The sequence below is a fragment of the Poecilia reticulata genome, linkage group LG6 (assembly GCF_000633615.1).
Source record: "Poecilia reticulata strain Guanapo linkage group LG6, Guppy_female_1.0+MT, whole genome shotgun sequence".
NCBI classification, from domain to species: domain Eukaryota; kingdom Metazoa; phylum Chordata; class Actinopteri; order Cyprinodontiformes; family Poeciliidae; genus Poecilia; species Poecilia reticulata.
In genome coordinates this window covers 29,570,874-29,597,053 of record NC_024336.1, presented here as the reverse complement: position 1 = coordinate 29,597,053, position 26,180 = coordinate 29,570,874, and the positions used below count along the sequence as shown (strand labels likewise).

The window sequence follows — 26,180 nt, the reverse complement described above, 5'->3', positions numbered from 1 at the left end:
GACTTTATCCTCATAATTTAACGACTTTATCCTCATAATTTAACAACTTTATTCTCATAATTTAACGACCTTATCCTCATAATTTAACGACCTTATCCTCATAATTTAACGACCTTATCCTCATAATTTAATGACCTTATCCTCATAATTTAATTACTTTATTTTTAGTTTTCTCTCAGTAAGGCCATAAGACTTGGCAATCCTCAAACTTTGTGTTTTTATTCTGGCAGGATTTCGGGAAGTGCCCTCGGCTTCGTCTCTTCACTCAGGAGTACATTCTGGCTCTGAACGAGCTGAACGGCGGGATGGAGGTGGTTAAGAAGTTTATCCACAGGTGAGCGAGCTTCTCTGAGCGTCTCGGAGCGTTTAGACGTGATTCCACCTGCAGAATCTCTGGATAAAACGTGTTTGTGTTGCAGCATGCACGGCCCGACGGGGCAGTGCCCTCACCCCCGTGTGCTGCCCAACCTGGTGGCCGTCTGCCTGGCGGCCATCTACTCCTGCTACGAAGAGTTCATCAACAGGTCAGTCATTTCCTGAAATCATGCTGCTTTTCCACTAGAAATCTGCTTCACTTGTAAAGCTAATTACCACCTTTTATAACCGGTAGCTGTGCACTGAATGGCTCTCCGGACTGTTTGGGGGTAACCCCGTTTGTAATCTCACATTTTATGATCCGAGTGTTTAGCTAGAGCTGTTGATCCAGAGGAGCCGTGGCGTTGTTTGCCTCCATGTTTCCATTGATTAGACAAACCCCAGGCTGGTAATTTCCCACATCTTGCAGCTCTAATATGAAGGAAACGGGACAAACAGTCATTTCCAGTTGTTACCAGGAAGGCAGCCCATAATCGGATCGGTCATCAAACCCACATTATGCCATTTATAGCCCTAAACTAATTTGCAGCATCCCGCAGCACCACAGAAATACACAAGCAATTATAGGAGAAACAAATAAATGGAAAATAATTAAATATATTGCATGATCATTGGACTGTGGAGAAAACCCTGAGGTTTTTTATGAGAGCTGCTGTTAGTGGGTTTTTCTTGTCAACAAACTCTTTATTGAGCTTTATTAAATTTAATTTGTTATACAAATGAAACAAGCGTTTTATATCCTGTAAAAAAAAAAAGAACTGTTGGAGCGATCTGTTTTTAGTAAATTTTATTTTCTCAGATGGATTTTAATTTTACAGAATCAGAAGTCACATTTCATCACCTTACAGAGTTATTTTTTTTGCCAAAAGTGGTGTTTTCTGTTTAAAACATCTTTTGTAAAGAGAGAGGTGGTGATTTTTTGGGGAAAATTACAATTTGAGGTTTGCCATAATTCATGTAAGAAAAGACGGAAAAGAAAGATTTTAGGTCTATTCGATATATAGTAGAACATGGTGGTGGCAGCATCATACTGTGGGGGTTTTATTCAGCAGGGGCACCTGATCAGAGCTAAATACTGGACCTAAAAAAGCATCCAGAGCTAAAGTAGGAAGGTTTAGATCGAAAAATAGGCATGTTTTAGAATGGTCTAGTCAAAGTCGAGACTTAAATCCAATTGAAAATCTGTGACAATAATTTAAAATTGGCTTTCTTGGACATTCTCAACCAGTGGGGTCCAAACATTTTTTTATGTGGGCCAAAAAAAATTTAATTTTTATAAACTAAAATCACAGAAAATATTTGTTTTTTTTTATCTACTCAACAATTAACTAAGGATGAACTGTTTTAATAAAAAAAAAAAAAAAAGTTTTTAGAAATTGTAGTTTTGTGATAATTTATTTAATGTTTGAACACCTTTACTCTAAACCCAATCTGACTGAGCTGGAGTCATTTTGCAAAAAATAAACAATAAACAATGAGTCAAACTGTTAGGTTCTACGACCCGTTGCTGTTTGAGTGAAATAAAACGAAAACGTCACCGAATGGAAACACACCGGCTTGTTTACCCTCCGTTTGACCTCTTTCCAGGAATTTATGTCTGGGTGGTTCCGGTTGTTTCCTTTTGGGTCTTTATTACCTTCGACCCCAAAGCTTCTCTTCTCCCAGAGCTTCCGTTGCCATGGGAACCGTCGCCGTGGCAGCCATTTCTCCAGACTCCGTTTACATCTCTCTTGCCCTCTTATCTCATTTCCGCCTTTACCATGTGCTGGAAAGTTTGACTCGGCGTCATTTTGTTTTTGTTTGTTTTGTTCGTATGTGGCATGTATAAACTTCATCACGGCTCGGTTCCGATCCAGTTCTAGCAAGATACAGGAGCTTGTTTTTGATCGATAATTCCCCAATGTTGATAAACTGGCTGGTTATTTTACACTTGTAACAAGACAATTCTCCCAGGTATTTAGAGGAAAAATCTGCCAATGGAATAAGTATTTCTGTAAAAAGTGAGCGTCAGCCTGCTGTTTGGACGCAGCCGTGATGGTTTGTGATGCTTCTCCCACCTGCAGCAGAGACAACTCTCCCAGCCTGAAGGAGATCAGGAACGGCTGCCAGCAGCAAAACGACCGCAAGCCGCCGATGCCGCTCCGGCTGCTGCGACCAGAACCGCCGACGCCGCCTCCCTCCACCATCCTGCCTCTCTCCAGCGCCCCCCAGCCGTCTCCACCCGTCCCCGCTAACCCGGCGACTCCGTCCATCCCCATCTCGTCCCCGACGCCCTGCCTGCCGCTCTCCCCTCCGCCCTCCATCGTCAACTCCAGCGAGATCCTGGTGGAGCTGGAGCGGAACAACAACACGGCCAACGCCAAGCGGAAGGGCGGGCCTGCAGGGGGCGACAGCGAGCCGAACCTCATCGACTGCCTGCTGGTCAGCCCGGCTGTGAACACGCTGTCCATCCAGCTGCCGGCGCAGGCCGACCGAGTGCTGGGCTGCTTCGCCCTCATCCTCAAGATGCTGTGAGTTCACACGACAGGCTCCACTGGAACAAAATGTAATTTGCAGTTTTCAAAGTTTCAAAATATTAAAAGCTTAGAGCTGAATGAGATTTTAGTGAGATGATAAAAAACCCAGCGCTGGTTGGAGCTCCACTGTTCAGCCTAGCATAGCAGCAGAAACGGCATTCAAAGTTCAGCTCACACAAACTTGGACTTTACTCGGCTGAATTGATTCACAGTTTTTGCTCAATCACAGTTTAAGTTCGATGGACTTTTTGCAGATTTTTCCCACAGAATGTTCAGCTTAGATTGATGACGTTACATCTAGAGTCTGACTCTGCGATTTGTTTTTCTTTAAACTGCCTTCATGCTCACAGTTTCGTCTCCACATTAGCAGTTTATACATCAAATCGTTGGTGTTTTTCTCTCCTTTCACCCAGTGTGACTCCCACCGTTGTAGGACTTACAGTTTTTGTTTGTCAAATTACCCCAAACTGCAGAGTACACACCCAAACTCTCATTCACTCCCATTAGAGTTCTGATTTTTGTCTATCCAGACTGGAGCTGAGGGCTCAGTTTAACCCGTCTTATCTTCTACATAAAGCATTGTTCACACTTATAATTTTACATGCGAGCCCATCAGAAAGTTCTGACCCTGTTGGGTCAGAATTATTTCTATTGTTGGGCATATTTTGTTACACAGTAACAGTTTGTTCAGGGCTTCAACTCATTTCTCCCTGCCTCCTGTGAAAGGCGGCAATCGCCATGGAAACAAAAGATTTGGAATTCAATCTCTGGTTTCCATGGCGACTGTGGCCTCACGGAGTAATTTCTTCTTTAATATGTTATCAGACTTCCTGGAACTCTACACTCAAAAGTTCTCAGAAAATTATATCTGAAGTATGATTTTTATTTATTTATATATTTTTTGTACTTTGTCCCTTTTGAGAGGGACTTTCTGACGCATACGTAAGTTTCTTACGTATGCGTCAGAAACTCGCATACGTAAGTATGCGAGTTTCTGACGCAACAAAAGACCTTCTGAATGCGAAGTACGCTAATATGTTCTTGTGTGCTTGTACTCGACATGTTCGGCTGAAAGTTCGTTCTTGCTTATTTGGTGCAGAAGTTCTGCTATCGGAACAGAACGTAGCTGGTAATGTTGCCACTCAGCAAAGACCATACCATACCAACTTTATTTATAAAGCACTTTAAAACAACCACAGCTGATACAAAGTGCTGTACATTAAAACACAACATAACAATAAAAAAATAAAAAACTCTTAATTTAAAACTAGATCCCGCTGGAGTTGAAAGTCAAGTAAAATAGATGGGTTTTAAGACGAGCTTTAAAAGATGTATGATTTTCTTTATCTTGACCTTTTCTAATTTATGTGAGTTTTTGACGCAGGAATTGGCCTTTTTTAGTACCAAAAGACAAAAATACATTCCTGAGTGGCAAGTAGAGTTGAAAGTTTTTTTCGACAGTTGAAGATCTTTCCCACAGTTTCAATAAATGTTCCAGTTTTAGTTGGTAATGGGATTATTTTCACATCTATAATGGATAATAAAATAACAAAATATTTGATGCCAAATAAATATAATTAAGAAATGTCAATACCACGTAGAAATCTTTAAAAAAAAAAATGGGCTAAAATGTATTGACTATAGAAAAACATTACTAACAAAATAATGTTTTACAATATAATGTTTTTTTAGACTCATCTGTGAAACATGATTATCAACTAAAACATGAAAACCTTCCATTATCCCTTAAGTTAAGGATCCATAATATGAGAATAAAGTGATAAAATTTTGAGAATAAAGTCGCAATAATATGAGAATAAAGACATACGAGAATAAAATCAAAACGGTGAGAATAGTCATAATAATGAGCCATAAATATTTTTGAAAAATAACGTCAGAATATTACGAAAATAGTCATAACATTACTTTATTCTGATATTATTTAATATTAAAGCTTTGTACAAAAACGAGGTTTTCTCGTAATTTTATTTTATTTTTTACGTTTTCTTGGCGCTAATACTCAGAAACAGCATAGAGGCTCATTCTAGTGGGCGGAGCCTGAGGAAGCTGACCAATCAGAGCAGACTTCTGTCTTTGGAGTAAAAAGCTCATTTTAAACTCCTGCTTCACTTTGTAAACATTTCAGGTGAACTGAACACTGAGCTGTTAAATTGGCATCATGTTAAAATCTCTGTCATCCACACACACTAACTGGAAACACACACACACACACACACACTAGCGCTTCCTTTTAGTGATAAATGCTTTCAACAAACCGGTCAGTGTCCCAGTTAGAGAAAGGCGAGTATGTGAGCCGCCCTGGCTGGCTGATCGCTGCTGATTACAGGGTGAAAGTGGAGCGGCGGCGGGTTGTAGACTAAGCTGGCAAGCTTAAAAAGCAACAGTGTTTGTAGAGTTGTAGCATTTGTGACAAAGCCGGAGTTACTTAATCTGTGTAATCTGAGGCTGCAAGAGCTTCTGTTACATCAGCACAACTGTTAATCTGCGTCATCGCGGCGCTGCTCGGGTTTCACTGTCTGCTGTCTTTTTTTTTTTTTAAATGCTCCGGGCCTCTTTGCATTGTCCTCATGGATTTCTTGCTTTTCTTTTGTGATTTTTCAGGTCGGACTACGATGACTGGAGACCGGCTCTGGCCAGTCTGCTGCAGCCCATCCCGTTCCCGAAAGAGTGAGTGCTCGCATCCTCACTTCCTGCTCTCACCCAGAAAGATGCAGACCTCAGGAGTCAAAGACTTCTGAATGAAATCAGCAAGGAGACGCCTCTGTTTGTTTTCAAGCAACTTGCAAAACCACCTTTTAGAAGAAATGACTCTCCAGTTGAGGTCTGGACTTTGATTAGGCCATTAAAACACCTTGCCTCTTGTTTTCAGCCATTTTACTATATTCTGCTTTCAAATGAGGTTAAACCATCAACCCTCCTCTACCGTGCCTGATAACTCATGCTAGGTGTTCATGTTGTGTTTCATGGTTGGCAGAACTAACTTTTTATTTAGTGGAACTAATGTTTAGGTTTAGTGATTTAGTGTTAGTGCAACTAGCGTTTTAGTTAACAGTACTAATGTTTATGATTAGTGCTTTAGGGTTAGTGCAACTAGTTTTTAAGTTGGCAGTCCCCACCACTGATAGCACCATATTTAATGCAGTTATTCTAGTTTAGTGTCGTTGTAGGAAGGAATTGAATTGTTGTAAATCCAAATCTTTAATATTTCTGATTTGGCGTCAGATCCTGTCACATTAGTTTCCCTCTGACACCAGCAGTGCAGCCGTGACCTAACCTGCCATGTTGTGCATTCTGGCTCCAGTCGCTGTGGAGGTAGCCGTGTTTCTGAGAGGCTCCTGCGGGGGCCGGCTTCCTGACGTAGGTGTGTGAAGCAGCGGTCCCAGCCTTCCTGCCCCCAGAGAGCCTGCTGTTATTGGACAGAAGCAGCCCAGAGCTGTTGTTGGCTGGAGCACCCAGAGCTTCATTAGGGTTGACTGGTGAACGTTTTGTTGTTTCTCCAACGCTGGGACGCACCTGCTTCTCACCTGCACCACTGCTGCCCCGTTGGCGCTTTAGGCGTCGTTGGGAAGGGCAACAAGCTGAAAATCAAATGAGTCATCTTGGCCACGCATGAGGAGAGGGTTGATTTATCCGACTGAGTGGCTGAAACGACAAAAACCCAAAGTCAGCATGTCAAACATAAAGGTTCATGATAGGAAAACAACTGGGCTGCAGACACATGGCACAACACAACACAACACAACATGGCAGCTGGTCTCAAAAGACTTCTGGAAAAATATAGTTTAAAAAAAATAGAGATGTTTGGCAATGATGCACAGAAGCTGCTGTGCATGATGGAGGAGGCTCCTGGTTGGGGCAGCTTGCAGTCACTGACACAGCAATAAATTCAAACACAGCAGTAAATCTACAATAGAATAGATCTGAAATGATTAATCATGATTAATTTATTACTTCAATAATCATCAACTAATTTAGTAATCGATTAATCGTTAACTGGAGTATTCTGTGTCTTTTTTTTCTCTTTCAAAACCTCTGAGGCCTTTGGTAGAGTGTTGACAGTTTGAATTTCAAACAAGAAAATCTGGTTTTCTGCAAGAAAACTAATTCTTAAACAATCAGATTAATTGTGATTATTAAATTATTGAAATGGTTGTCAGCTAAAGTGCAGAGCTTTTTTTTTTTTGCATTTTAGCCCATAAAATGTTTATTTTTCTAATTTAAAAATGAATTTAATTATTTGTGTACACTGTTTTTAGAATTTTAAATATTTTCTAACATAAATTTGTGATTAAATAAAAAATCTGCAGAATATGCCAATTTGTAATCGATTAATCGATTGCTAAAATAATCAGTAGCGGCAGCCCTACAACAGAATGACTAAAAAAAAACTCAAGAGGTTACAATGGCCTAGTTAAAGCCCAGAAATCAGCCTGTTTGAAGTGCTGCGAGTTGACAGCAGCTCAGACTGCAATAACAAAGTGATACAGAAACCTTCACTAATTTCCTCTAGAGGACAATTAACTCTCAGCAGTCGGAAAATATAACGAGCTTGTTGCTCTCCTGAAACCTGTGAACTTGTGTCATCAGCGTCTCATCACCGCTGCTGAAACAAAAAGCTCTCCTGTTTCTCACATCTCTCTCCGTTCTCCTCCCTGCAGGGCTCTGGCTCATGCCAAATTCACAAAGTAAGTGTCTGAAAGTAGAAATGTATGCAAAGCCGACTCTGTGGCTTCATCTCGGCCTGACGCTTGTTCCTCTGTCTGCACAGGGAGCTGAAATACGTCATCCAGAGGTTTGCAGAGGATCCCAGGCAGGAGGTGAGTGGCTGCTCGAGAGAGAGAGAGAGAGAGAAAGAGAGAGAGAGAGAGAGAAAAATAGCAACATCTGTGTTTCTGTGGTCTTCAGGTTCACTCCTGCCTGCTCAGCGTTCGCTCAGGCAAAGATGGCTGGTTCCAGCTCTACAGCCCCGGGGGCGTGGCCTGTGACGACGACGGCGAGCTGTTTGCTAGCATGGTGAGGCCATCACTCCGAAGGCTAAAAACGAATGCTAATATTAGCGTCATGAAGGCTGTTTTGTTTTTTATTTTTATCGCCACTACAGACCAGGATTCTGTGTCTTTTATAAAGCTTGAATTAAATTGGACAACATCTTTGCAGACCCCACACATCCTGGACACAAAATGTTTAGACTTTTATCTTCAGGTCAGCGCTGCACAGCACGAGTTACTAAAACCTGCTGCCACAGAGACAATTCTATCGCTGTCCTCCTCTTTTGTAAAGACAATGCAAATACATTCACATATTTATTGATCATATTAAAGTGTTTTCATTAAGAGCAAAGTGAAACCAAGTTTGTGTGCAGAAACCTGGCGAAGATGAAAGCTAATTCTCTTCTTTGTTTTTCTAAGTTAATTTCTCCATAAGTAAATATTTACATATTTATTTTTGTTTTGCCTTTTTTATATTTAAAGCATTTTCATGAATATCAAAGTAGAATCAAGTCCAAATTCATTATTTATGTGCACAAACTTGGCAAAAAAAGCCCATTTTCTCTTTTATTTCTCTGAATGAATTTTGTTTCCAAGTGGAATAATTTTCTGCAAGGGCTCCATTTTGTGCCCTAAAGCACAGCTACTCATGCAGAAGTTGGATGCTTCCCTCGTGGTGAGGAACTGTTGACAGTAGTTTTATGACTAAAATGCATTGATTTTTTAACTTTGTCGCCTGTTTTCCATGTTATTGTTGATGTTTTCCCATTGAAATGAGCCAATCTCCCTCTCTCCTGCAGGTCCACATCTTGATGGGTTCCTGCTACAAAACCAAGAAGTTCCTCCTCTCTCTGGCTGAGAACAAGTTGGGTCCCTGCATGCTGCTGGCCCTGCGAGGGAACCAGACCATGGTCGAGGTCAGAATATGATTTTTACACTTTTTTTAGATGCTTAAACTCCAGATCAATGCTGAAATTCAACCTTTGACCTCCTGGGATGGTCATGGAAGAGGAGTGATTTTTATTCATCTCTTTTCTTTGAAAATCCACCAGAATCTTTTTTTTTTTCTAAGTGTGTATCTGCATCAGCCAAAAGCACTGAAACCTACTGAGACAAAAGCCATTAGTTTTACAGATCTTGTCTTTGTGTTCTCAGATTTTGTGTCTGATGCTGGAGTACAACATCATCGAGAACAAAGACACGCAGCTGCAGATCATCTCCACCCTGCAGAGCACGCAGGTGGGCTTCCGCATGTACGAGCAGCTCTGCGACCGTCAGCGGGAGCTCAAGGAGCTGGTGAGTTTCTCCTCCTCTGAAAGCTGCATGTCTTTAATAATTAATTTAGTGTGCTAAATGTCTGCAAAGCTAGGTAAAGCACTAAACAAAAGATTAGCTCGGCTATTAGCAGATTAGTGTGCCTACTACTGGTTTTCTGTGCTTTAAAAAAGAAACTTATCCTGTGTATTCCTTACAACTCTAACTTTTCCTTTTTGTTCTCTTCAGCAAAGAAAAGGAGGTCCCACCCGGCTGACTCTGCCCTCCAAGTCCACGGTTAGTTCACCCTCAGTCTGTTAAATCAACTCTCCTTCCTGGCTGACAGACAATAAAAACATGTGCTTTGTCTCTTCCTCACTGCAGGATGCAGATCTGGCCCGCCTGCTGAGTTCAGGCTCCTTCGGGAACTTGGAGAACTTGAGCCTGGCCTTCACCAACGTCACCAGTGCCTGCGCGGAGCAGCTCATCAAGCTGCCATCACTCAAACAGCTCAACCTCTGGTCCACTCAGGTCTGCAGTCGCTGCGACGCGAAACAAACCGGAGGCTGACGAAGCTGTGAAATGACTCACCTGTGGTTTGTTTTGTGCTCCGCAGTTCGGGGATGCAGGACTGAGGTTGTTATCCGAGCATCTGGCCTGCCTTCAGGTCCTGAACCTGTGTGAGACGCCAGTCACCGACGCCGGCCTGCTGGCTCTGAGCTGTAAGAGATCGCTCACTGATAAATCTTCTGAAGCGCTAGCAGCCGTAGCTGACGGAGCTGCTTTTTGTGTTTCAGCCATGAAGAGCCTGTGCAGCCTGAACATGAACAGCACCAAGCTCACAGCCGACACGTACGAAGACCTCAAGGTAACTCCCAGCAGCTGGAGCAGAAGTTACATGTGGAGAACCCCAAGGTTCAATCCTTGGATCCCTTCTCTTTATCTAATCCTGTTGTTTTTGTTTTAAAGTTCTGAAGCACAAAATCACTTTGTTCACTTAAAAAAACAAGACCCTGATAAATTATTTTTTTAACTTTTTCCACCTTCAACGTGACAAATTTACTGGTTGCAAATGTGCATACCTTAGTCACATGTGGAGTACCCCAAGGTTCAGTCCCTGGAACCCCTCTTATTTAACATCTTCATGCTCTAACTTTGAACTGCCTTGTTGCTGAAAAGTGCTTTACTAATAAACTTGACTTAATAAAATAACAATCAGCAGATTTTAAGTCTTGTTTTCTCTCTGCAGGCCAAACTGCCCAACCTGAAGGACGTTGATGTCCGGTACACAGAGGCCTGGTGATCCGCCACAGCCTCCTGCCCCATCCATGGTCACACACACACACACACCACCATCAATTGCATCGACCAGAACCTCAGCGCCTCTCCGCCAGCCAGCTATGGAGGAGATTTCTTCAGCTTCAACCACTTCAGGGTGCAGCCGTGAAGGAAAGGTCAACATTTCTCCGTGGATGTTTCATCCCTCTTTTTTTAGGATCTGTTTTAGTCAGACTGCACAGGGACCGCACCCTTTCATCCGTCCTTCGCCCTAAATGGTCTCTGAGTTTTGAGGCTTCCTGTGATGAACGCTGGAGACGTTCAGGTGTTGTGTCCGAAACCGTTTCCCCTCTAAGACGAGTTCCTCCCACCAGTTCTGACCTCATGTCACGTCAGTAGCCCCACGTTGCATTCAAATACACCTCGTATTCTAGATAATCTTGATTAAAATTAATCTAAAATCAGATAATCAAACTTTAATATCATGAAATGCCACCAGACTTAATCAGCACTTTCTAAATATTTATCATGAATTTGTTTTATTAATAATTTTTTAAAAATGGAGACAGAAATAAAATTTTGTAAAATTTAACTACAAAGAAAAATAAAACATTACCAATTTAAAAAATATATATTTTAAACGTTATTTTCAAAAGGTACTTTTGAATCTTGAAGCCATGACTCAAATTTATAGAATGTGATTATATTGGAAAGGGTCAGCTTTGAGTTTTATATTTTGTATCCAGAAGTTTAGATTATCATGTTGAATTTAATTTTATTAGATTTATCTAATAAAAATTATGTATAACACTGTTGATATCTGACCAGATCTGGAGGGACCCTGGCCCCTGTCAGCCCCCATCTAGGACCACCCATGGTCCAGATGGTCTTCAGTCCCTGAATAATTCTGCTTCTGGCTCTTTTGTCCAGGTCACAAAAATGCATAATTTAAAAATTTGTCATGTAATTCTGGATCAAGGTTATGGGCCAAGCCATGAAGAAAAGACATTACGACCTGGAAAGGGCTTTTCTCTAGTTTATGACACCACCATGGGATTCAAGGCCACTCCTAAAACAGACTCTACAGCTCTATGCTGTTTTTAAATCTACGAATATAATAATAAATGTTAAACTGTTGCACTTTTAGCTTCAGTCGTATGGAGATAAAATCACGGTAGGGCTGGAAGATTTTTTGACATCAATAGATGTTTGGCTCCCTTTTTTTTCTTAAAATAACAAATAACAGAACATATTTTCTATAATCTCTTCTGTGACTTGTGCACCTGAGTATTGGAGCCAAGCTATAAAAATGTATTGTTTAATTTCGAGAATATAGTCATAATATCAGCAGAATAAAGACACAATTTTACCACAATATGTTGTAAAATTACACCAAAAAAAAGTTGTTTTAATGAGAAAAAAATATTTTGGTTCTCGAAATCTAACGTAACCAGTTCAGCAAGTCTTCCTTTGAAACAAACAGTTCTTCGCACAATCATTTCAAAGTTCTGCTACTGATGATAATTTGATGCCAATAGCAAAGTATAACTTCAAAAGACGCTCATCATTCCTCATTTTATGTTTTCGTATAGGAGTTATAAAATTACTACTTTTTAACATTAGGACTTTGTTATGGCTAAAGTATGAGTTTATTCTCATATTACTTTGCCTTTCTTATTATACAACTGTGGTCTTGTAATATTATGACTTTATTTTTCGTAAATAAATAAACAATCTTAGCTTGGCCCCAAGTTAAAAATCTAAATAAATTGAAACTGTAAAACATTTGTCAAAACAAGCTGGCGGTTCTGTGCGTACCAACATCAAAATCCAGATTTTTCCAAGAATTTAATCTTCGAAAAACAAAAAAATCTATTAAAGGATCACATTTTTATCAAGAACCGCCTTTAGTGTAGCTTTAATGGTGTTGAATTTGCATTTACTGGTGGAGAAACTAATTTTGCAGCGGAAACTTTGTTCGGCACAATAGCCGTTAGTCTCCGAACCGATCCATGATGTAGCTCCCTGAACGGACCGACCGAACTCTATCGGAGTCAGGACCTTTCAGTTTTTCCTAAAAAAAGACTACTCCTAATGTCCGTCACACGGAAAAAAGGAAAACTGAGTTTTTTATTATCTTGAATTAACATATTTTTCCAGATTTGGGAGTGGATGCGTTCGTGTTCCGCTTGTTTTCGGGAGGGAAAACATGGCGGCTGCTGTTTCTTTTCTTTCTTTTTTTTTTTGTTTCGTTTGTATCTGGACGGAAGAGGAAAACCACTAAATTCCGAGTGACGTCATGTTGAGTCCTCTTGGACATTTTTTGGCTCTGGAAACAAACTGTTGTAGGACAATTTTGCCAAGAAAAAAAAAAACAAAAAACTAACTTCTATATCCAGCCAACTTTCAGTCGCACTGTTCCGACTTTGAAGAGAGAAAACGATCCGGACGGATTCATTCGTGTAAATATTGGATCGGAGCAGTTGTTTGCTACATTCCCTCGGAACCAACATTTTGAACTTTTTGTTCCCCTCCGGTATCAAACACACGTCGGACGTCCTCTTATCTGGTTAATTTATTGGCGTCAACCTGCCGACCGCTCCCACAGGACAGGACGTTTTGTTTCCTATTTATTTGGTGCCATCGAGGCTGTCTGTTCCGACCCGTAACGATCCGAAAGGTTCGGGTCCGGTTGTCCTGTACATACCGGTGTACATAATCGTCTTTTTGGAGTCCTTTTCCTCCTCTTCATCCCCCTTTTTCTTCTCTAAGCCTCATTTCAGCTGCAGGCTGTGTTGCCTTCATCTTAACGTTTGTTTGTGGTTGTTTTCCTTGTTTTTTTTGTTTTATTTTTTCACACAAAGTGCACTGTAACCCTAAAAAAGGAAATGTTTTTAATGCATATTATTTTAACGGTTTCCAGCTCTCCTCTGATGATTTAATCACTTTAATCAGAGTCTTGTTTCCTGTGTTGTTGCTCTAGTTTTTTTTTTTTTTGCACGTATGCGTTGCTGCATCATCTAATATTTTTTTTGTAATTTCTATTTTATATATAAATATATAAAAAGGTTTGTAAAATCTGATAAGGGGCGGGGGTTTGATCACTTATCTCCCAAAACGAACGACTGAAACGGAGGGATTTGATCCCCCAAAAGGCCAGTTCAAGGGGGGTTGATGAAAGCCGATTTGACCGTAGCTGAGCTTTATTCGTTTAAATGTGGCCATTTTTTTAAATATAAAACAATAATAATAATGCACATATTTCTCGTTTTTCTTAAAGAATGTTGTTCAGATAATCATATCAGAGGTGGGACCCAGTGGTTCCACATTAGCAGCTCGGATTTTACTGCTTTAGTTCATCCTTTAACACTTTTTCACTTTTATTGGAGCAGTTTATGTGGGCAGGTAAGAGGGAGATGAAGAAAATAATGTTTATTTAATTCTTTAACTTTGCTGATGCTGCCAGGAGCTAGTTAGGCTGAAAGATTAAAAAAACGCAACAAAATTATCCTTTTACGTAGCTTTAAATGCAACATTTCATGTAATATGAAGCTATAACACAAAGAGGAAACGAGTTTGTAATTTTCTGTCTTGATGTAGAGAAAAGTTTAAACAGATTTTTAGAAAAATTTGATTTAAAAACACGCAAATCCTGTTATGCGGCACTACCACGTTGTGACCAGCAAGGGGCGCTGATTCCCCAGTAACAAGAACACAGGGGAATCGGTGAAAATAAGCAGTCATAATCAATAAATTAGAATATTTATTCAATCAGCAGCTCCATAATTAAATGAAACACATTATATAGACTATTTGCACACTGATTGACATTTTTCAAGCCTTTATGTTGATGATTTTTCTGCTTACAGCTAATGGAAACGCATTACATTCTAGGATATTGCATCAAACAAAAACAATTTTAAAACAAAAATATGCTGTTAATATAACGTATATTGAAGGTTATTTTAGAAATCTGATAAGTTCATATTTAAATTCATTGAATATGACTTTAAGGTGATTTCCCAGCCTAATAGATGTTCGAATGATGCACTTTCTCACCTAACTGGCTCCTGGTTTTGGTTCCCAACATGCAGGCATGAGCCGGATCTCCCAGAACCGCTCCTGTGAACAAGTGGGCCCTTCTGGGCCGTAGCGTGTCGAGGTTTCAGTGTTTAATGGTTGAATAGAGACTCCTCTCCTGTTTCGTCTCTGTATCCTGTGGAGCTTCGTCCTCATTTCTTCTGCCGTCTGTTTTTTTTTTTTCCTTTGTATTGTTTTAGGCAATCTGTCGAGTTTCTACACACGTCTGTGTCAAATCTCATCAGATTGTGAGGAAGAAAAGCAGCCAGATGTGGCACAACCTGAAAAATCAGACTGAAAGTTTTTTTGTTTGCAGCTGGAAAAGTGGCGCCCATCACGTTTCTCTCTTTTTCAGTCGCATTGATCTGCTTTTCCTGCTGGGTTATTATTATTATTACTGTTATCAATTATTATTATTGCTGCTGCTGCTCTGTGGCTGTTGTAATAAAAATACAAAGGCTCTTTGACAGGAAAAATAACTATGATGTGAAATAATTTCAATCAAAAATAAAATGTCTGTGAATATGTTTCAGCTGACCGAGTCATGTGGGTTTTCTTATTAGGATTTTAAGAAATACATTTATTTTAGGAAAACAATGCAAAAATTCAGCTTTTTTTTTTTTAGACTAGCAAAAACCAGAAACTGAAATACTTTTTGTCGAAAGAAAAATTTCAAAAGTAAAATACTTCTGTGGTTTTTGCATATTTATTTTTTTAATGTACTTTTACAAAAATAAAAACAGAATTAAATTAACAGTTGAAGTGACAACAACCAGTTATGTATCAAAAGCAATTCAATCTACAGCTATTGATATTTTATAAGTTATCCACTGGTTCCAGTTTTCTTTAGTTTTGGAATGGAGGTTTTCGCATGTATTTGACCCTTCTAAGCCACCGTAATCGGATATATTAATGCACACACAGACGGCTGGTTCTCAGTTTTTACTTTATCAAAACATCTCCAACAAACTGGAGAAATAACTGTGATCATGATGACTTGATCGCTGTTTAGGTGGCAAACAACTTTTGCCGCACAGGAGCGGGGAGCTGAGACACGATGTCCACCAGGGGGCGCTCCACCACAACCAGAGACAGATCCTCCAGCAGGTTCACAGACAGCAGGTGCTGTGGGACAAAGTAACAGTCAATCTGTGGAAAAGGTTTGGGCACTGAAACAAATGTTTTGCTATATTTATTGTTTTCTACCACATCGTGCTAGGGGCATTGCAGACGGAAAATAAAGTAAATGTCTGCCAGAAATCTCAGAAATTTTCTAGAAAAACTATCCAGAGCGTGGAGGTTTTACCTGGAAGTTCTTGCAGGCCTTGAAGGCGTGGCTTTCTCTGAGCCTCTGGGGCTCAGGAAGACTCCGGAGGATCCTCTGATTGTAGAACTTCGACTTCGCTTCAGGAAGAGGCTGAGCAGATAAAACAGAAAGGTGACCATTTACGCTTCCCTGAACAGGTTAGAAAAGGTCTAGTTACACAAAAACATTTTCATTACTTTTTTTTTTTTTGCACAAATCTCATTCCTAGATGATGAGATTTTAGCTGTTTTAGGGCGTCTTGTTATTTTAAATCCAAATAAGCTGCTGCTGGCCACGACCCCCCAACTCAACGTTTACACTTGGACATGAAAATGGCTGCAAACAGATGAGCAGTTATACAACCACGCTCTTTGAAAAGCATTAGTCGTGCCTCCTGCACAACCAACAAAAATCCAGGAAGTGGTTTCTGGAAGATAAGTCAACAAGAAAATACTTGTGTGTTCCAGCAGCCATTGTACAGCACATACAGTGGTAAAACCAGCTGACCAAATGTGCTGGAACTCAGTTTGAGTTCCTGTGTAACAATCAGAAGAGTTTTAAACAGCTCGTTTTCCTGCAGCTGCTGAAAATGTAACAAATGGTGCAGCTTTGGTCCCCAAATGAACCGAGTCTACTGACTATCAGACTTGATCCTTAACGCCAAAAAACAGCTCTGTTAATCGCTTTCACTGTTTTTAGCAGCAGTCGAGGCCCAAATTTAAGTACAAAAATGTACAAAATGATTCTGGACGACAGAGCGATGCTGAAGAATTGTGAGCGGGTGGCTTTGCGTACCAGACTCTGGTCGATGATGCAGAACATGAACACGTCGTGCAGCATGATGTGCGCCGGGTTGTTGGGGTTGAAGGTGATCTGGGTAACGGGCGTGTCGCGCTGCAGCCACAGCGGGTGCAGGCCCTGCCTCTGCAGCTGCCGGCTCCACTCGCTGTACTCCTTCTGCTTCAGGGAGAACTCAAAGATCTGCAAACCAACGACACAAAGTCAGCAGGTTCCATCTTCTGGGTGAAAACGGAGACGCCGCTGACGCGCCCACCTGCTGGTCGGCGTGAACGGAGACGAGGTTGCCGCTGGTCGGGTGGATGGAGACGGCCGTGGGGCAGGAGCTGTAGGCCGGGACCGAGCAGTGCAGCTGCAAACCACAAACAGATTCTGTTTCCTGTCGCTGTTCTGCTCCATGATGTCCAAACAAAAGCAAACATCGACGCTCACCTTCATCTTTCGAAGGTTGAAGACGTGGATCTCGCAGTCTGTGTTCGCCGTCGCGAGCCACTGACCGTCTTCACTGGGAGACAGGATGTGGATCGGCTGTTTGGAGCCTGGAAACACAAAAAAACATTAAAAATCAGGGAATATTTAATAGAAATGGTTCAAAAAGTGACAAAATGATACATTTCTGTTCGTTAACTGGAGCCTGTAGACTCAAAAAAAGGCCAATTGCTGAAAAAACAACATATTCAGAGAAGTTATTAAACCCAAACTGTATAGATTTTGTATTTAAGTATTTTGAAAATACTTTTATCTATAATTACATTTTATCCCAAACTCCTCAAACGCCAGTTTTAGATTCACCTTCTTTAAACTCATTTAAAGAATGTTATGTTACTGCATTTTAAGCAGTTACATAATTGTTGATTTGCATCATTAACTCAGTCGTTAGCCAATCAGACGTTTCCAACGCTATGACATCATCATCTGCCTCTGAGCAACAATCAAACAAACCTCCAGTGAAACTCACCAGACTTGTGTTTGAGGGTGTGAAGGTATTTACAGTCCGTCTGGTCGAGAGCGACGACGACGACGGAGGAGAAGCTGGAAGAGGCGAACAGCCTGCAGGAGTCCGAGGAGAAGCAGAGCTGATGCACCGACTTCAGCTCCCTGGGCAGCTTGGACACCTGCAAGGAGGACGAGACGGTCAAACGAGAGACCAGTTTCTGAAATGTTTCCACTTTAAATATCAGGATAAATACAGTTAAGACCATAAAACAGCTGAAATAGTTTCTAGTTCAGACTCTCTTTTATCAAAGTACTCCGCTCATTACAGCTGTGACCTTTGCTATTAATACTCTTTATGCTTTTTAATTAAAATGTATTTTTTTTCTCACAGTTTTTGCTTCATTGAAATACACTGAAAATGTCAACAATTTTTAAAAAATTGACAAAACCTTTGCTCTCTTTGAAAGCTAAATACTTATAAACTCCATTAAAGGCTCAACAGGTCGATTCAAGTGAAGCGGCTTGTTGCTTTCTGCTGCAGTTCTAAAACTGAGATTTAAGTTTCGTCCAATATTTTACAATTTTACAATCTAATTATTCTTCAGCTGCTATAGTGCCCTCTAGTGACTGAGGCTATTCAACTTTTACTGGTTTTTCACAAACAAACCTGCTGTTTTTACAGGTATCACTCTGCAGGAATAATTTATGCATAAAAACATAGCCACAGGTGTCTGCTCTGAGGAAATATAAGAAGCATTGCTGTAGGTTTTACAGTTTTCTCCATATAAAATATTTTCAGTCTTTCTGTTCAGTCAAATTTCATGGTTAAAATCTGAACTCCATAGTAAATGTCCAAATCTGAATGCTTAAATAAATAAATCCTGCTCTTTGTTTGGCATTTTGCTGGTGAAAATGTCGGCCTCCTCGCCTTCTGGATGCTGACGTTGTTGCTGCTGAGCTGCAGCCTGTAGAGACGAACGGCGGCAACGGTGGCGTAAGCTAACCAGCTTCCACACGGAGACAACGCGCTGCAGCAGATATGGTCCTCGCCCTGCAGGGGGCAGCAAACACAACAATCAGTTTGATAACTTGTGATGTTTCACACAGAGAAAACTCCAACAGAACCAGAACCAGGAACCACAAACTAGGGCCTAGTTGTTGTTTTTGTCAGCAGTTAGAAAGATTAGTTTCTGTTTTTGTCTGAAATAATCTAATTACTTTCGGAGTAAAAAAAAAAAACACTTAAGTCCAATATTCTAATTTACTGAATCCGTCTCTACTCATGTTTAAAAAAAACAAAAAAGTAAAAAACAAAAAAAAAAATTAAGGGAATTGGTCCAGATTAAAAAACAAAAATTGTAGTTATATTTCATTGTAGAGTTGACCTGCAGTCAAACAAGATGGTGGTTCTGGGCGTGGTGACATCATTCTGAACTATGGAAACCCAAATGGTCCAATGGAGTAAAAATCCAGATTTTCCAAAAATTAAATATTCAAAAATCGAATAAAATCACTGAGATGAAAAGGTGGAACCAGTCAAACCATTTCAACATGTTGAACCCAGATGGTTACCATGGAAACAGAACCCATCTGCCCTCTACCTACCTTTGTCTTCAGCTGGATCAGTTTCTCTGGTTTCCTCTTCACAGGTAGACTCTCTCCAGGTGTTCCTATCAACACGCAGCAAAGAGTACAATCATTTTAAGGATAAATAAATATAAAAATATGATACTAATAAATAAAAATTCTGATTTTTAGGTATTAAAATATAAAATTAGGTAACTTTGCCTAATTACAACAGTATTTACAGTAGCTGTAATAGTTATCTCCAATTTGGCCACTAGATGTCAGTAACTGGATTAACTGGCATTAGGAATATTTAATCTGCTGGGAATTTATGGACCAAAGAAAATTACTACTTCAGCTCCTGAGTTTGAATCAAATATATTCAAGTTTAAGATTCATGTCTGATGTTTCTGACAAACAACAACAGAGTTTGTTTGGAGGCAGATAAAGAGCAAAATCCTCCAGTTTCAGTTTCTGCTACATGCTAAAGGTGACCTATTACGCTTCCTTTAACAAGTAAGGATACATCTATGGGATACTGTGGTTTCTAGGCGACGACCGGAACTCTGCTGGGGTTGCTAGGTTACGGGCTGGGATTTGCTGGGGTTGCTAGGTAACGGGGCAGTGCCTGCTGATTTGTGTCCTTACATTTATAAAGTTTTTGAAACAACTCATTTTTTCAGACATCAGAAAAACATGAACTTATTTCCATAATACAACTGTTTGGTTTAAACTTGAGCTGTTTTTAGAAGCAGTAGAAACCCGAATGGGAGAACAAAAAAAAAAAAAAAACTTGAATTTTTCATAAAAGGTCCCATTTAAAACCAAACAACAAACCTTTTTTCCTAGATAAACTGTAAATTGCTCCTTAGATTCTGACATTTTCGTGTAAATTTGTTCTGCAATATCTGACTTCACGCTGTATCGGTGCTGCCCTCTTCAGGTTGAATGGTGGCTACTGCAGTTGAATTTTCCTATTGGTTCCAACATTAAAGCTCGATTGATCTTTACTGAATGCAGTGCTTAGGAAAAGAGAGGGGGATGAGGCAGAACTTGCTGTTCACTCAGTCAGGAAGGTTAGTGCAGAGCGATTGGTGCTTCACGTGTTTCGCTGTAAACGTCTAATAACAGAAGAAAGTCACTAGATTTGTCACTTTTTTTGAAAAAAAGTCTTTAGAGAAAAGAAAAGTCATTAAGTGTAGCAATAAGTAACTAAATCGGCCATCCTCGTCCTGACCACACCCCTAACTAACCGCCTATGCTCATCCCCAGTCTTGGCTCCGCCCCTCAATGTATCTTGGCTCCGCCCACTTTGGAGGAATTTATGCTTTTATATCAAGTTTAGTTGCACTTTAAGACGTTTGTTTGACATTAACGAAACTAAATTTATCCACTGTGAACCTGTTTCTGAAGAAACAAAAACACTTCAAAATAAAATGCCGTCAATTAAATATTTGAAAACAAAGAAATGGGTTTAGTTTGGTGTTTAATGTCCACTGAGTGAACAGTGTTGAATTTCCTTTATGATTTGTTTTAATGAGTTTTCTCACCATTTCTGTCGCTCTCTCCAAGCCTCCACAGCTCCAGATGGTCCGGGAACTGGAAGAGCAGAAGTCCAGCTTTCTTTGCACAACTAACAAGGTTTTTCTGCAGCAGAGAGGATGCAGGTTATTTCCAACCAACAGCAGCTGTTTATACTTCACAGTATGTGAAAATATTAAGACGTGACGTAAAAAGTCAGTTTTTTTCTTTAAATATTTGGATATTTAACATCAACTAGAGAGAAAAACAATCAAGCACATAAAACACAAATGGAAAAAAATTAAATTTTTAAGCTTTTTTTTTTAGAAATACAATAAAAATGCAGCTTCTGTTGAAGTAGTGAATTAGAATATCTCAGCATCACGTGATTAAATATCATTACTGAGGAGTTTGAACCAGTTTTATTTTTACTGTTTAAACATTAGATGTTTAGCTTGCTGCACTCCTGACTCTAGGAAAGAGAAAACGTGGCAAAATCCACTCAGAAAGAGGCCGTGCTTAGGGATTTAAATACATTTAAACTGAAGTCATGACCAGGTCTAGCTGTCCAAGCGAGTTCATCCAGGAAGCGACTGCAAGACGCTACATGAAGTCTTCTAAAACCACAAAATATCATCAGAGTTCAGACGTCTGAATCACTTCATAAATATTTAAAAAGGGAGTCCAAGTTATTTCATGAGGATCAATTTATGCTCATAAATTTGTTCCTGCACACGTCCAATTATTAACCACGTTTCTGAAAACATCCTCTTGTTTTTCATTCATCATCTCTCTTTGCTCCCAGATGATGTTGCTGCGTCCTGGAAGTGAGGGATTGTTTGCTATGTCATATTACTTCCTCTCATACTCAGTAAGATTTTCTCTTTCTGGACTCACATGAGGGAAAGCAATTTTACGAAGCGCAGACTCCTGGCTGTACTTCTCCACTTTGTCCAGCAGGGGTCTCACCACCAACTGGGTGTCCATACCTGAAACCAACCAATCAGTTCATCTTTAAGCTTTAAAAATATTTTTATTTTCTCTCCCTTCATCTGAAGACACAGTTGAACAAGTGAGACAGAAACCTCAACGTAAACATGACACTGTGGGGAATCAACTCTGACCTCCAGAAACCACGGCCGTGTCGGTGTGAACCAGCGCCCTAACGTCATGCGAGTGGTTCTTCAAGGTTCTGGTCTGGACCCAGAGCTTGTCCTGCTGGCCCACAGCGGAGGAGAGGAACTGGAACTGGACAATGGTTCCCTCAGACGTCCCGGCGATCACACTGCTCTCGTCCTGTCAAACACACCGTTTCTTTATTTTGTTTTCTTCAGATATTTACATTTCTTCTGATAAATTAAATAAATGCAGGAATAATTAATAAATAATCAGTTCACATTCAACATATGCTCTTCTTCTTCTGTCTCTATCTGGTTTTTGCTTGTAAAAACAGAAATGAAGAATAAAAACACAACTATAGATCAACATTATTCTATGTTGAGTCAGTGAATCTTGTTTGGACAATATGGATGAAAAACATATCAAAATACTAATTATGATACTAGTCAATAATTATTATAATTTGATAATTATTATTAATTTGTTTTTTGTTTTAAATATTTGAAATATTGCCAAACTTTCCTCTTTTATCCACAGTTTTAACTTCATGCCGTTGTTTTTTATTTTTAATCAGATATTAGGCACAATGGCAGAACCTGAAACTGCTGCTGGGCAAGTTACACAACAGCTCGTTGCTAGGTAACCAAAGAGTGAGTAAGGGAGCTGTTGCTAGGTAACCAAAGAGTGAGAGAGTTACTTGATTCCATAAAGAGAGGTTAAGAGGCTAAAGACTTTCCTCTGACTACATCTCCCAGAATGCTTTGTGGTGTTTTCTAGAAAATTACTGAGATTAATGTCAAAATTTCTAAGTTTTTCAAGCAAATGTTCGACTTGTCACACTTAGAATTTTTTTTATCTAAAAATTTTCTGAGACTTTTCAAATTCAGAAACTTTTAAGTTTTTTTGGTGGGGGGGGGGGGTCCAGCAAATTGACTGACATTAGCCTCAAAATTTGAGTATTTATCTAGAAAATTTTGGGCTTTTCAAACTTAAAAATGTTCTTGCTTTTTCTAGAAAAATACTGAGCGAGCTTGATCTAAAAATGTGATTTTTTTTCATGCATATTTTGTGTTTTTCTCTAGAAAATTTCTAACATTAATCTCAAAATTTCTGAGTTTTTCTAGCAAATTTTAAACTTTTAAAATTCAGACATTTTTTTAGATTTCTTCTAGAAAATGTTTGACTTAAAACTCAGAAATTGTCTTGAGTTTCATCTCTAAATTTGGTAAATGGACTGAACTTGTATAGAGCTTTATCCGATCATTTTGACCACTCAAAGCGCTTTACACTAGAGTCACATTCACCCATTCGCACTCACAAACTCACATTTATACACCGATACGCAGCTTGGTAGGCAACTTGGGGTTAAGTGCCTTGCCCAGGGGCACATTGACATGTGGCAGGAGGAAGCTGGAATTGAACCTGCAATCTTCCGATCGCAAGACGACTACTCTACCCACACAGCCACAGTCGCCCTCAAATTTCTGAGTATTTTGTCGGAAATTATCTTTTTTTTCTATCTTCTATGGTCCTAATACACTGTTGTACATATTTGCTAACATCCAACTCCAACATGCGCTCTTTGTCTTGGGTTTCCTACCTGTGAAACGGCCAGAACCAGGACATCCCACTTAGTGACCAGATGGGTTCTGATCAGAGTTCCAGTCAACCCATCCCAGATCTGGACCTTTCCTGCAGAATCGCCACTGATGATGGTGTGGTCGCTCAGAAAGGCGACGCTCCACACCACCACCTCCTGGCTCTTTGAGGTTCCAACGCCTCGGTCCACCAGCAGCCTGTGAGTGGCCTGGCCTGCAGTCAGAACCAAACAGGAGGAAATAACGGATCCAGAACCCCAAAACTGAGCAGACTTTCTGCATGGATCGTGTCAGGATGAAGTTACCTGTTTCTGAGTCAAAGATCTTGATCATGTCCATCATTCCTGCTGCTATCTGAGCACCAGACGGATGCCAGGACAGCGATATGATCCGACCTGAAGGATCAAAAATGTATCTGATTTTTCTGATCCATCAAACTGTGACTCTAGTGAGTGAGTCTTAATTTATCATGCAATAAATTGATTTATTACTTACTACAACAGGCATATTCATTATTACTTAACATAATTTATTGCTGTCTTGTTATAGTTCTACATAGCAGGGAATATGAAAACCAATCAAGCAATTTGATCAATTTAACTTTGACTAAACCACTACAAATTGTATTTTTCTAGCCATTCAGAGATGGACTTTCTTTCTCTAGTGTTTTGCATCACTGTTTTTCTTTCTAAGTCTTTATAAAGAAAGAAAGTGTGTAATTTGTTACAATGCAGTTTAAAGTGTGAGTGGTGTGAGACTCACCTTTCTGTCTGCTGAGGTTCGTCTGGAACTGAATCCTGTCCTCCAGGACCTCAAACATCTTCACAGTCCCGTCTTCACAGCCAGCCTGTCAGAGAAAACAGACCTGGATCAGTCAGACCCAAAACCCAACTTCAACCTAACGGGACCAGGCCCGTCACAACAACACATTTTTCTGGATGGGAAATTGTCCCAGAAGTTTTTACGATAAACAATTATATTGTTGTTCAGAGACCGTCGTAAGGGCATAGTAATGTAAGAACACATTATCACAGATCAATAAACTTTGAATTCTAATGAACATTTAGCATTTTAAAATGTCAGTGTCAAATTTATTTACATTTTAAAAACAGGTTAAAACTGCTGTACAGAGACATTAACACAGTAAAATGAACAAAGAATGAAACTAAAACATCACAACAGAAAAGTTACTGTATCAGGCCTCAATTAAATGTCAACATATATTAATAAGTTTGAAATAGTGATTTAAAATGACCCAGATTGAAGTCAGATTTAATCTGGAAAGGTAACTTATTCCAGAAAAAAGGAAATATCCAAAATAACCAACAGAAACAACAAATAAAATTAATCATGAAGTCTCTCTACACAAAATAGTCCTTCAATAAAAGGGGCTAGTTTAGACCAAAACACCAGACTGAAGACATTTTGTCATCCAGTTTTTGGTAGAAAGAGAAAAATAATAAATAATGCAAATGGAAATTATTCAGTTTGTTTTAATTTATCATGCAATTAATTGATTTACTGGGACGTCTACGCACCGCCAGCTGCATCCCCTGGCTGTTGCTGCTGATTGTCCAGATTGGTCCTCCGTAGGCCTCGATGCTGTACCGAGGCCTCAGGTTCTCCAAGTCATACTCTGTGATCTCCCCGTCCAAACCGGCGCTGAACAAACGACAGCCGACCCAGCAAAGCGCCTCGATGGACCGCCCGTCCCGCCCGGCGATGATCTGAGCATCAACAGATCAGAGAATCTGTTCAGCTGATGGTGGAAACATTCAAACTAACCGCAGGTTTGATCCTTTTACCTTCTCCTGGAAGTAGTTGTCAGCAAAGTTAAAGATCTCCACGGCGCCGTCTGCTCGGGCCACGGCCAGCCGCTCCGTTTGGCTGTTGAAGGCCATGGACCGGATGGCGCTGGGCATGTAGTCAAAGAAGCGTACCCGGTGCACCTTAAACTCCCCCATTTGGATCTGGGACAGAAAAAAAAAAACACAAAAATATGAAGAAAATAAATAACCAGTTCTAAAGTTCTTAAACATTATAGCTATTAAGTATTTTCTCTGTATCTCAGAGAATATACTTTAAAACAGAGTTCCTAAAAATAAAGGCCAAAAAACCATTTGCTTATAGTTGAACCCATTTGTGTAGAGTTTTAAACTGACATCAGTTAAAAAACATAACATCTAATCATTAAAAAACTATTTAAACCACCAAAAAATATAAATAAAACATCCAGTGATAATCTTTTTAGTTCCTAATATAGACAAGTACTTTCTTAAACGTTATAAATCCTAAATTGCATAACAATAATTCCTTAAATCTTAACATTTGAAGGAACATGATATATACATGTAAAATCTTTCATCTACTCATTAAGAAACACTCATTATTCCATCATAACACGCAATTAAAATTGTATTATTTACGAATTCGATGAAAAATCAGCTGAATTTCTCATTTTCATTAATATTATTGTTCTTATTAGATATCATAACTTTTAATGGGACAAATATATCATGAAGCCGCTCAGTTGGCTGTAAAATCCTGTTTAAACCTAAAGAACATGAAGAAAAAAATAACCATGAAGAAAAAAATAACAGTTAGCTAAGAAATGCTAACGATAACTGAAGCGAACTGTCGTTTAAAAGCACTAAAACGCCTCCTAGCTCAATAATAACATTTAAAAACTTTCTAAAACTCTTTCTTTCCTTTATTTTCAGCCAAACTTACCATAGATTTAACGCTACACGTTTCAAAACATCAGGAACCACGTTGATCATGACCCGGAGCAGGAAGTCCAGGGGGAAGTGCGTCATGACGTAAC

General features: G+C 39.7%; 2 protein-coding genes across 3 annotated transcripts in view; one reads left to right on the top strand and one right to left on the bottom strand.

Moving 5' to 3' along the window:
• cmip (c-Maf inducing protein) overlaps positions 1-11,019 on the top strand; it is a 37,475-nt gene extending 26,456 nt beyond the window's left edge. For both annotated transcript variants that reach the window (XM_008412545.2, XM_008412546.2), the window contains exons 8-21: positions 231-334; positions 420-524; positions 2,439-2,885; positions 5,514-5,579; positions 7,571-7,597; positions 7,681-7,729; positions 7,818-7,925; positions 8,701-8,817; positions 9,056-9,196; positions 9,404-9,451; positions 9,539-9,685; positions 9,771-9,876; positions 9,952-10,022; positions 10,404-11,019. In XM_008412545.2, coding sequence (XP_008410767.1) covers positions 231-334; positions 420-524; positions 2,439-2,885; positions 5,514-5,579; positions 7,571-7,597; positions 7,681-7,729; positions 7,818-7,925; positions 8,701-8,817; positions 9,056-9,196; positions 9,404-9,451; positions 9,539-9,685; positions 9,771-9,876; positions 9,952-10,022; positions 10,404-10,457 — 1,590 coding nt within the window. In that variant the 3' untranslated portion in view covers positions 10,458-11,019. The remainder of the gene's footprint in view (positions 1-230; positions 335-419; positions 525-2,438; positions 2,886-5,513; positions 5,580-7,570; positions 7,598-7,680; positions 7,730-7,817; positions 7,926-8,700; positions 8,818-9,055; positions 9,197-9,403; positions 9,452-9,538; positions 9,686-9,770; positions 9,877-9,951; positions 10,023-10,403) is intronic.
• Positions 11,020-15,439: 4,420 nt separating this feature from the next.
• Positions 15,440-26,179, bottom strand: utp4 (UTP4 small subunit processome component). Its single transcript, XM_008412544.2, has 17 exons — positions 26,087-26,179; positions 25,162-25,326; positions 24,895-25,083; positions 24,119-24,203; positions 23,662-23,751; positions 23,359-23,570; positions 21,764-21,935; positions 21,537-21,628; positions 20,669-20,765; positions 19,158-19,222; positions 18,481-18,603; positions 17,575-17,731; positions 17,049-17,155; positions 16,873-16,968; positions 16,614-16,799; positions 15,819-15,929; positions 15,440-15,637 (listed from the first exon to the last, which is right to left on the bottom strand). The coding sequence occupies exons 1-17, from the start codon at positions 26,087-26,089 to the stop codon at positions 15,521-15,523; spliced, it is 2,067 nt and encodes a 688-aa protein (XP_008410766.1). The 5' UTR covers positions 26,090-26,179; the 3' UTR covers positions 15,440-15,520.
• Between the last annotated feature and the right edge of the window lies 1 nt (position 26,180).

What these genes read in the sequence shown, in the direction of transcription:
- utp4 (XM_008412544.2), bottom strand. An exon ending in TGGTTCTGGCCGTTTCACAG is followed by an intron (nt 21,936 to 23,358) that starts GTAGGAAACCCA and finishes TGTGTTTGACAG; the next exon opens with GACGAGAGCAGTGTGATCGC. An exon ending in TGGAGAGAGCGACAGAAATG is followed by an intron (nt 19,223 to 20,668) that starts GTGAGAAAACTC and finishes GCGTGTTGATAG; the next exon opens with GAACACCTGGAGAGAGTCTA.